This window comes from Pygocentrus nattereri, chromosome 21 (assembly GCF_015220715.1).
Source record: "Pygocentrus nattereri isolate fPygNat1 chromosome 21, fPygNat1.pri, whole genome shotgun sequence".
NCBI lineage: Eukaryota > Metazoa > Chordata > Actinopteri > Characiformes > Serrasalmidae > Pygocentrus > Pygocentrus nattereri.
This window is the reverse complement of record NC_051231.1, coordinates 54,548-65,000: the sequence shown is the minus strand read 5'-3', so window position 1 is coordinate 65,000 and position 10,453 is coordinate 54,548. Positions and strand designations below refer to the sequence as shown.

The following is a 10,453-nucleotide window of genomic DNA, read 5'->3' as shown; positions in this document are numbered from 1 at the left end:
ACATAAATCCAGCTCGAGCAAGGCTATAAAATTTCTTCATGTAACTTGTTACTCGAAAAAGGCCTGTGCATTTTGGAATAAACCAAATCTAATTATCTAAGATAACGTTCTAAGGAGTTGATGTTTTGTGTCCCATTTTAAGCAAAATGGCACTAACTAAGCAAAGTCATATATCATCAGAACCAAAAGGTCCAGATCACGTCTTATGCTAACTGCAAGCACTAACCCTCTTAAACGTCAAGCGTTTCTGAGTTTTTTTGCTGGGATATTTAAACGGTATTTGTTTAATTGTCTAAAATGCTAATCCCTACTTTCTGTCTGGCTACTCAAATTTCTCTACTGGTAACAGGGAGCACAGGCTGTTGGTGTGTGAGGGTACACTCACTGTGCCACTGCGAGCTCGCTGCATGGGGTTCAGATCTGGGGAGACGCTCATCAGACCCGAGCTGCCAGCGTAGTTCTCACCCCAGCTGTACTGGTTCGGATCTAAACAGAAACAATAAAATACACGTAGTGCCTTTGCTGAAAAAAGCATTTCAGCTAGAGTTTAGGTTGAGTGTGTCAAAAGTTTGAGGACACATGGCCTGTTCTGTCCCTGTTACTTTCCAGTTGAATTTGAAAATGCAGGTGTACTTTGCTTCAATATTGCTTCAACAGCTTTGTGTCCATAATGCGTGGTCCATGGCAAAAAATGGCCATTAAGTATAACCTATTTATTTTCCAGTGTCAAGAAAAAGGAGAAAACAGCTACACAAAAGCCTCAAGAACTAAATATAACATTGACTCCTACAGTGTTTAGTGTGCTCACTCTTTGGCTCAATCCCATAGTTAGTTGTAGGCTGACGAGCTTGTTTGTCTATTTACTTTTCTCAATAACAGCTTCTTGATCAGCTACACATCCTGTCAGACCCACAGCGCTGAGTGGTCTTCTCACAGTGGAAGGATGGACAGAAACACCTGCAGATATTTTCACAGCTAAAGCCAGAGGTGAGCATGATTTTCTCCTGTCTTCTCAAAGTTCTGCTTATCTGATGGTGATGGTTTTGGTGGCCTATCAGGTCTCGTTTGTTTGTTAGGCGGCAAATTTTTGTGAATTTTTTTATTTTTTATTAAATAAACCCAATTTTTCCCCAATTTAGTCGCCTCCAATTCCACCTGCTAGTTAACTCCCTCAATCTCACGATGCTAACAATGCTAGGAGGGTGAAGGCTAACACAGGCTTTCTCCGAGACCCGGGAAGCCGCATCCTCTCAAACTGCCGCTCACGCAACGTCACTGGTCAGCCGAAAGCGCCAACCTCCAGATCTGACACGTCAGCTAACAGCTGAACAGCTGACTAGCATCGCATTGAGTGATGGGAGGGTCTATCCTGATCCAAATCTCATCAGAAACATCGCCCAAAAATGTTCATGTACATACTGGAAGTTTAAATAAACTGGAAATGAAATAAATGAAAGATGGCGATGATATAAACAGCTGAAAGATCTGAGCGCTGATGAGTGCTGTTCACATAAAGTGTAGGGACATAAATGTGAGAGATTTGGCATCATCCTTCTGCAAAAAACGTATCTTAACAGCTTTCTATTTAAGATATCGCTGCTGTTGGAACCTCGTATCTCCAAAACGGTAGCTTTACAAGAGAAAACATACTTTACTTTTAATGGAAGTCAATTAACCCCCCCCCCCTCACCCCCGTCATTTTGGGTCCTTTCTTTTAGTCCATTCATCATAACATATCACAACAGCGATATGCTTTTGCAAACTGACCAACATATGACCAAAAACAGGTTTCCCTCAATTTTTAAACAGGCAGCATACCTCTTTCCATGCTTTAGAAAAAAAACTTACTGTCTTCTTCTGCTCCTTTCAAAAATGCCCCAATGGCCCCTAAATAGCCTTCATGTCTTAAAAACAAAGCCTGCACTTCTCCCTGCAAGACAAAGAAAATGTGTCCTCCAAAGCAAATTTTGTTCAGTCTTCTGCTAGAAGACTGGGCCTATTCACACCTTGCATCACGGCACATTTTTGGTGATCAGATCAAAATCAGACTTGAGAGATTTCCTGATGAAAAGCAGGTTAAAACACCCCCAGGGCGCATTGTGATTGGGTTACGACTGGATCAGTTAAATCACATTCGGAGGTGGTCAGAGATGGATCTGGACCAAATTTAAGGCGGTTTAAATGGAATGTGTTTCAGCTAGCCGTACACAACTACATGAGTGGAAATGCGTCTGCTGAGTGCTGACTAGCAGGTGAGAGAACAAACAATGAAAGGAAACACGAACGATACTTGAAGCTGAAATTGGCCTCAACTAAGCACCTTCTTCACGCCAGACTGATGAAAATGTCTAAGCTTGTCGGTTTGTATCGTAACATGAAGAAGAAGTGTTGACATCCTTCTTTCACAGGAAAAGTACAACTGAATCTCATCTGGCCAAACTGGGGACACGTTTTAGTAACAAGTGCAAACAGAATCCAGCCAAGATTCACCCAGATACGATCCAAACACAAACTACATGTTAATGCAAGGTGCAAATAGGCTCAATTTGTAACAGCACGACTTGTACATCCAACTGCATTTGACATTATACATGTATTGCCATATACTCAGCAGGCAAAATAATGGGCTAGTTACTACACATCACAGCGAGCTGAAACAGAGTGGAAAGACATTACCTTGGTGAAGAAGTTGATGCTGTAGGTGATGGTGTGCATGGTGACAGGATGTCCACGGATGAAGAATCCTCCAAAGTACACTCTGGTCAGGTTGTGCAGTCTGGCGTACAGGCAGGCCAGCTGCCCAATATCATTACTGATCATGTGCAGCAGGCTCTTGGCCATGTCTTCTTTGGAGAACTCTGTTCAAACATTGGATCACAATCACAGTAAAAAGTTACTGAACATCTTCAGAGAGAGTAAGAATCTTTAAACGGTTAGTTCATTAATACCACAATTACCCAAAATCATAATTTATTTTGAGATTTGGTCTCCACTTTTGAAAAACGATTAATTCTGGATATTAATTTTTGTAATTTTTGAATGGTCACCTGCTTGCGTTTGCCAGAATAAAACAGTCACCGTGTAATTATTAACAAAGGTGTGAAAAAGTACAACCAAAACATTGGCCGTGGGGTCCTATGTGTCACCTTTGTCTGCGGTTGCCGATTTGCCGAAGCTGCTTGCTATGAGGTCTCCCGTTAACCCTAAAGAGCCGTACGCACCCCCGTAGATGTCCTTCACCAGCATGTCCACATTGGTATGCTGCCCCTTGGAGGCCAACTGCAAAAGCTCATCAAATCTCTGTTATGGTCAGAAGGGAGTTGAATTAATAACAATAATCAAAGAAACAGAGGACAGAAATACCTCTGGGACATACCTGGGTGGAATATAAGACACAGGCACAAGCAAATAAGCAATTTACCTTAGTTTTCGTGAGCAAAGCTCCAAGACCCCAAAAGGTACCACCGCCGATAGAACTCCCACCAATGCGCTCATATTTGTCCTCCGATTCAACCTTCAAAGAGTGAACAGTTTCATTGATGACTTCATATTAGCGATATGAAGCTGCTGTCATCTTCATGATAAGTTACACCACAACACACTTATCTAAGTATATCATGGGTATCATTAGTACTGCGAGAGCACTGGCTGTGTCCTAATTCGCAGGCTGCATTTGGAGGTTGACTGCATCACAGCAGCGCGACTAGTCTGTCCCATTTCGAAGGCTACTTCGTACGCGGCTGAGAAACGTGTCCTCTTCCATGACAACGAAGGATCCAATATGTGGATCCTTCACCAGCCAACATATCCCCAGGTTCGCTGCGAGCTGGCGAGGATTTAAGAACATGGTGGCATCAGCAGAGGAGCGAACGCCGGCTGAGAGACACTTTAAATGCAAGTATTGGGCTTAAACTAAATGGCTAACGATAGAAACATTTAAAAAATATAAATAAATAAACAAATCTCATCAGTAGCCCGTGGTGAACCATCTTCAGCTCTAATAAATGAAAGAAAAAAAGAAAAGAAAAAAAACTACGTATTTAAAGAACTTTGAAACAACAGACCATCTCATTTTGGTATAATCTTTATTTATATATAGGACCTAGACCTACAACTTTACGATAGCTTTAGTGGCTGGAGACTCACAGACCAATCTCATGTGCTGTAAATATCACACGTGACGCTGCTCAGCCAATCAGATCAGTGCATTACGATGAGCTCCGAGACTCGAGTCAGTGACGCCACACAGGGGAGGGACGAGGAGAGAAACAGCAGTCAGAGAAGAAAGTGAGTCAGAGGGAAGTTATTCAACACGACGTGATCTAAATATCACCTGATCTAGATTGGTGAAATCTGACCGAACTGGACTTTATTTGATCTGATGTTCAGTAAATGTTGTTGAAATCTGACCGAACTGGACTTTATTTGATCTGATGTTCAGTAAATGTTGTTGAAATCTGACCGAACTGGACTTTATTTGATCTGATGTTCAGTAAATGTTGTTGAAATCTGACCGAACTGGACTTTATTTGATCTGATGTTCAGTAAATGTTGTTGAAATCTGACCGAACTGGACTTTATGGACACTAGTTCACTGTATTTCTGATTTAAAGCTCTGGATGTATAATAACTTTCTCATGCTAAACACTGCTAAAACTGAAGTCATACTGGTGGGCCCTAAACCTCTACTATCAAAGTCATCCAATTTTTCAGTTAGTATTGATGGCCTGCTCGTTAAGCCTGCACCTGTCGTTAGAAATCTTGGTGTTTTACTCGACCCATCACTCAATTTTGATCTGCATATCAAATTCCTCACCAAGACTGCATTCTTTCCTTTACGTAACATTGCTCGTCTCCGACCGTTCCTGTCTGATAAAGATGCCGAAACTCTGGTTCAGGCCTTCATCATGTCCCGCATTGACCACTGTAACTCCCTCTTTGTTGGTCTCCCTGTAAAGTCTGTACTAAAGCTACAGGACAGTCAGAGCTCAGCAGCTGGAGTTCTCACCCACACTCAGCGTTCAGCTCCATCACCCTCGTTCTCTCCCAGCTACGCCGGCTGCCGGTCTCGTCCCGAATAAAGTTTAAAATCTTACTTCTCACTTTCAAAGTTTTACATAACCTGCTCCCCCCTCCCTCAGAGAACTGCTGACCTCTTACACTCCCTCTCGCTCTCTCAGGTCTTCTAGCAGTAACTTACTTGCTGCCCCAGCACCAGACTTTCCACCTTGGGAGGGAGGTCCTTCAGTGCCACGGCCCCCAAACTCTGGAATTCTCTTCCTCAATCCCTCAGGGAGGCTCTTCTCTTTCTTCTTTTAAATCTGACTTAAAGACTTTATCTTTAATGCACATTTTTCTTCCTCCTCCTCTGTATAGTTTTTTTTTTTGCTATGTGAAGCGACCTTGGGTTTGTGAAAGGCGCTTTATTATTATTATTATTATTTGATCTGATATTCAGCTGTCGACTGTATAAGATGCTGATATTCCTACTCGGCTACTTCGGTAAACAGTATATGGCACTGAGTCATGATGCAGGTTAGACATTATGATGTTCTGGACCTTCGCCTGAGGAAATGTTCTCTAACTGGACCTTTAGTGAACTTTAATTAAAAAGACCGCTGGTCTACACAGTCTTCACAGACTGCATCCTTCAAAGGATGCAGCCCCTGAATTAGGAAACATTGAATAAAAACCACACAAAAGACCAATTATATCACTGCTGCTGGAAGAAAATCTCCATTTTTGTAATTTTTCAGTTTTTGACAATCTGAAAATGCTTGTTGCTCTTTACATTGTGTGTAAACTTCATTAATAACGGACCAAACGAAGCGGCTTCAAATGACTGAGAAACAATTCTGGTTCCACTGGTTCACTTACATTGAAAGTAAATTAGGTTTTTTCCTTCTCCTATAAATTTTTCATTTTGGAGATACAAGGTTTTCTTCCATCAGCAGTGATACACTGACTGGAATCAACTACTACTGTGGCCCTGTTCTGCTGGCTCATCTTATCCATTTCAACTTGTTTGCAAACCTCAGAAAATCTTAATATTGTATATTGTGAAAACGTCTAGTATCATGATGTTATAATTTGCAATATCGCCCACCTTTGCAAGATGTTATATGAACACAAACACTGAATTAGAAAGAGCTAAATATCTAAATCTCTGCTAAAAGACTGAAGAGACTTACCTTAACAATAGAAACTCCAGAGCCAATGTTAACAAGGAGATAAGGGAAGATGTCTGGGTGTGTATTCTGGAAACGGAATTCAGAGTCGGCATGCTTAGCATAAACGAAAGCTTCATGAGGGATGTTCCTCAGCACAAAATTACAGCCTTTGATCAGACAGGTCATCTCATCCTCTTTGTCCACTCTGTGAAAAGAAAAAATGAATGAGGCTATATGCACATATACATATACACACATTATATATATATATATATATATATATATATATATATATATATATATATATATATATATATATATATATATACACACACACACACACACACACACACACACACAAAATATATATATATACTAACAATATTTACATATATATGGCTGTATATGTGTGTGTGTGTGTGTGTGTGTGTGTATACAAAAATCAAACTTCTGTGAAATCAAACTGTCCACTTAGGAGCAACACTGACTGACAATCAATTTCACAGCTGTTGTGCAAATGGAACAGACAACAGGTGGAAATCATTGCCAATTAGCAAGACACACTCAATAAAGGAGTGGTCCTGCAGGTGGGACCACAGACCACTTCTCAGTACCTTTCTGCTTTCTGGCTGATGTTCTGGTCACTTTTGAATGTTGGTGGTCTTTCACACTCATGGTAGCAGGAGACGGACTCTACAACCCACACAAGTGGCTCAGGTAGTGCAGCTCGTCCAGGATGGCACATCAATGCGAGCTGTGGCAAGAAGGTTTGCTGTGTCTGTCAGCGTAGTGTCCAGAAGGTGGAGGCCCTACCAGGAGACAGGCCAGTACACCAGGAGATGTGGAGGAGGCCGTAGGAGGGCAACAAATGTGCATGTGTCTGCACAAATGGTTAGAAACCGACTCCATGAGGATGGCATGAGGGCCCGACGTCCACAGATGGGGGTTGTGCTCACAGCCCAACACCGTGCAGGACGCTTGGCATTTGCCAGAGAACACCAGGATTGGCAAATTCTCCACTGGCGCCCTGTGATCTTCACAGATGAAAGCAGGTTCACACTGAGCACATGTGACAGACGTGACAGAGTCTGGAGACGCCATGGAGAGCGATCTGCTGCCTGCAACATCCTTCAGCATGACCGGTTTGGCAATGGGTCAGTAATGGTGTGGGGTGGCATTTCTTTGGAGGGCCGCACAGCCCTCCATGTGCTCGCCAGAGGTAGCCTAACTGCCATTAGGTACCGAGATGAGATCCTCAGACCCCTTGTGAGACCATATGCTGGTGCGATTGGCCCTGGGCTCCTCCTAATGCAGGACAATGCTAGACCTCATGTGGCTGGAGTGTGTCAGCAGTTCCTGCAAGATGAAGGCATTGAAGCTATGGACCGGCCCGCCCGTTCCCCAGACCTGAATCTGATTGAGCACATCTGGGACATCATGTCTCGCTCCATCCACCAACGTCACGTTGCACCACAGACTGTCCAGGAGTTGGCGGATGCTTTAGTCCAGGTCTGGGAGGAGATCCCTCAGGAGACCATCCGCCACCTCATCAGGAGCTGCCCAGGCGTTGTAGGGAGGTCATACAGGCACGTGGAGGCCGGACACAACACTGAGCCTCATTTTGACTTGTTTTAAGGACATCACATCAAAGTTGGTTCAGCCTGTCGTGTGTTTTTCCACTTTAATTCTGTGTGTGACTCCAAATCCAGGCCTCCACTGGTTAATAAGTTTGATTTCCATTGATGATTTTTGTGATTTTGTTGTCGGCACATTCAACTTTGTACAGAACAAAGTCTTCAATGAGAATATTTCATTCATTCAGATCTAGGATGTGTTATTTGAGTGTTCCCTTTATTTTTTGAGGTGTGTGTGTGTGTGTATATATATATATATATATATATATATATATATATATATATATATATATATATATATATATAGATATCTATATATATATATATATATATATATAGATATATATATATATAGATATGTACACACACACACATATATGTAAATATTAACTTTTATAATATGTGACCCCTCGAACACACTGGACACCACTGTGTGTGTTTGTGTGTGAATTTTACTTACTTGAGTTTTAACTTTTTCTCAATCAGATCTTTGAACTTGTGAGCCCCACCTCCAGTGGCCTTGATGACTTTGGTTTCTGTGTTAACTAGGTGGTCTTTAATGAAATCCAGACACGTTTCTATATATGTATTCTCAAATTTGATGAAGTGAAGACGAGCGGTGATCTCCTCCTGTACTGATATCTCATAGAGCGGCTCTCCATCTGAGTCGTGCTGAAAACATCAAACGAAGACAACATGAGAACACAAGTGAAGTGTCTTTATTTTGTCACACAATCAGCACCTATTCTGTGGCTGTTCGTTATGTAATTACACTAGTTTAAACTTTGGCCTGAGTTCCATAAGCAGACGATGTGGGATTAATTTCTCAAAACTGAACATCAATAACTTTTCTAATCACATGGTCTTCAGTGGTCAGGACCCCAATGGACCCTCACAGAGCAGGTACTATTTGGGTGGTGGGTCATTCTCAGCTCTGTAGTAACACTGATGTGGTGGTGGTATGTTAGTGTGTGTTGTGCTGGTGCGAGTGGATCAGACACAGCAGTGTTCCTGGAGTTTTTAAACACTGTGTCCACTCACTGTCCACTCTATTAGACACTCCTACCTTGTCGGTCCACCTGTCGGTAAAGTCAGAGACGACAGCTCATCTGCAGCTGCAGTTTGTGTTGGCAATCCTCTAGTCCTTCATCAGTGGTCACAGGACGCTGCCCACAGGACGCCGCCCACAGGACGCCGCCCACAGGACGCCGCCCACAGGACACCGCCCACAGGACGCCGCCTACAGGACGCTGCCTACAGGACGCTGCCCACAGGACGCTGTAGGCTGGATATTTTTGGTTGGTGGACTATTCTTAGTCCAGCAGTGACACTGAGGTGTTTAAAAACTCCAGCAGCACTGCTGTGTCTGATCCACTCAGACCAGCACAACACACACTAACACATCACCACCACGTCAGTGTTACTGCAGTGCTGAGAATGACCCACCACCCAAACAGTACCTGCTCTGTGAAGGTCCATGGGGGTCCTGACCACTGAAGAACAGGGTAACAGAGTCTCAGAGAAACAGATGGACTACAGTCTGTAACTGTAGAACTACAGAGTGCAGCTATACGGTCAGTGGAGCTGATCAGATGGACAGTGAGTGTAGAGCGTTGGGGGCAGTCATGGGCTGGAGGTTAGGATGGTTAGGGAATCAGCCCTGTGAATCAGCCCTTGGCTGACAGTCTGGGATTGAAGTGCCCTTGAGCAAGGCACCTAACCTCCAATTCCCCCCCAACCCCAACCCCACCCCCGGACCCCCCCCCCAACCCCCCCCCCCGGTGTATTAAGTGCAGAGGTCTTACCTGAAAACCTCCCTTCGCCGTGTGATCAAATGATCTGACTTTGGCTACTTTGTGCTGAACAGTGGAGTAATAGGCGAGCTTTGTCAAAGAACCACCTGCAGGAAAAAATGCAGTCAGTACAATTTTCACTTCACGACACAGACTAACGCTCAACACCCTCACCTGGAAAAACAGTTTATAAGCGTTATCAGCACCTCACTCAGCTCAACTAGCCAGCTACGCTCTCTAAGTTAAGCAGCTGACTGGCTGAGACGTCTGCTCTGCGTTCAGCGCCTGTAATGGGCAACTGTCAACTCAGCTACTCGGCAACTCAGCTACTCAATCACTCGGCTACTCAGCTACTCAGCTATTCGGCAACTCAGCTACTCAATCACTCGGCTACTCAGCTACTCAGCAACTCAACTATTCGCCAACTCAACAACTCGACTACTCAGCTACTCAGCGCAGAGCGCGCCGAACTCAACCGTCAGAAAGCGGCTGTTTTAGAGGAAAGACAACCCCAGAGTAACGTTTCTTGGTACCTATATCTATAGCGAACCTCTTGGCGTTCTCCAGGTTGCGGAATATCTCGTCGGGAGGGAGCGTGATGCTCTTGTCCAGACTGTGGGAAGCTCTGTCCGTCCCTCCGGGCGTCGCCATCTTCCACGGCTTGTTTTGCAAACGCAGCTGAAGCTCGAAACCCTGAAGATCTCGAGTCTTTCAATATAAAAGTCTCCCGTGTCCCGTCCCAGTTGGACAGAACTCGGGCTACTGGATAATAATAATAATAATAATAATAATAATAATAATAATAATAATAATAATAATCGTTGCTGTTGTTGTTGTTATTGCGTAACCTTACATT

The 10,453-nt window shown here is 43.5% G+C and overlaps 1 protein-coding gene across 1 annotated transcript in view; it reads right to left on the bottom strand.

Annotated features, from left to right (window-relative positions):
* Positions 1-10,258, bottom strand: part of pank4 (pantothenate kinase 4 (inactive)) — a 32,871-nt gene extending 22,613 nt beyond the window's left edge. Inside the window, exons 1-9 of the mRNA XM_017685806.2 lie at positions 10,131-10,258; positions 9,610-9,704; positions 8,265-8,476; positions 6,192-6,375; positions 3,422-3,514; positions 3,147-3,300; positions 2,677-2,858; positions 1,849-1,930; positions 386-486 (exon numbers count right to left, since the gene is read on the bottom strand). Of these exons, the coding sequence (XP_017541295.2) occupies positions 386-486; positions 1,849-1,930; positions 2,677-2,858; positions 3,147-3,300; positions 3,422-3,514; positions 6,192-6,375; positions 8,265-8,476; positions 9,610-9,704; positions 10,131-10,248 (1,221 nt within the window). The 5' untranslated portion in view covers positions 10,249-10,258. The remainder of the gene's footprint in view (positions 1-385; positions 487-1,848; positions 1,931-2,676; positions 2,859-3,146; positions 3,301-3,421; positions 3,515-6,191; positions 6,376-8,264; positions 8,477-9,609; positions 9,705-10,130) is intronic.
* Positions 10,259-10,453: the final 195 nt, after the last annotated feature.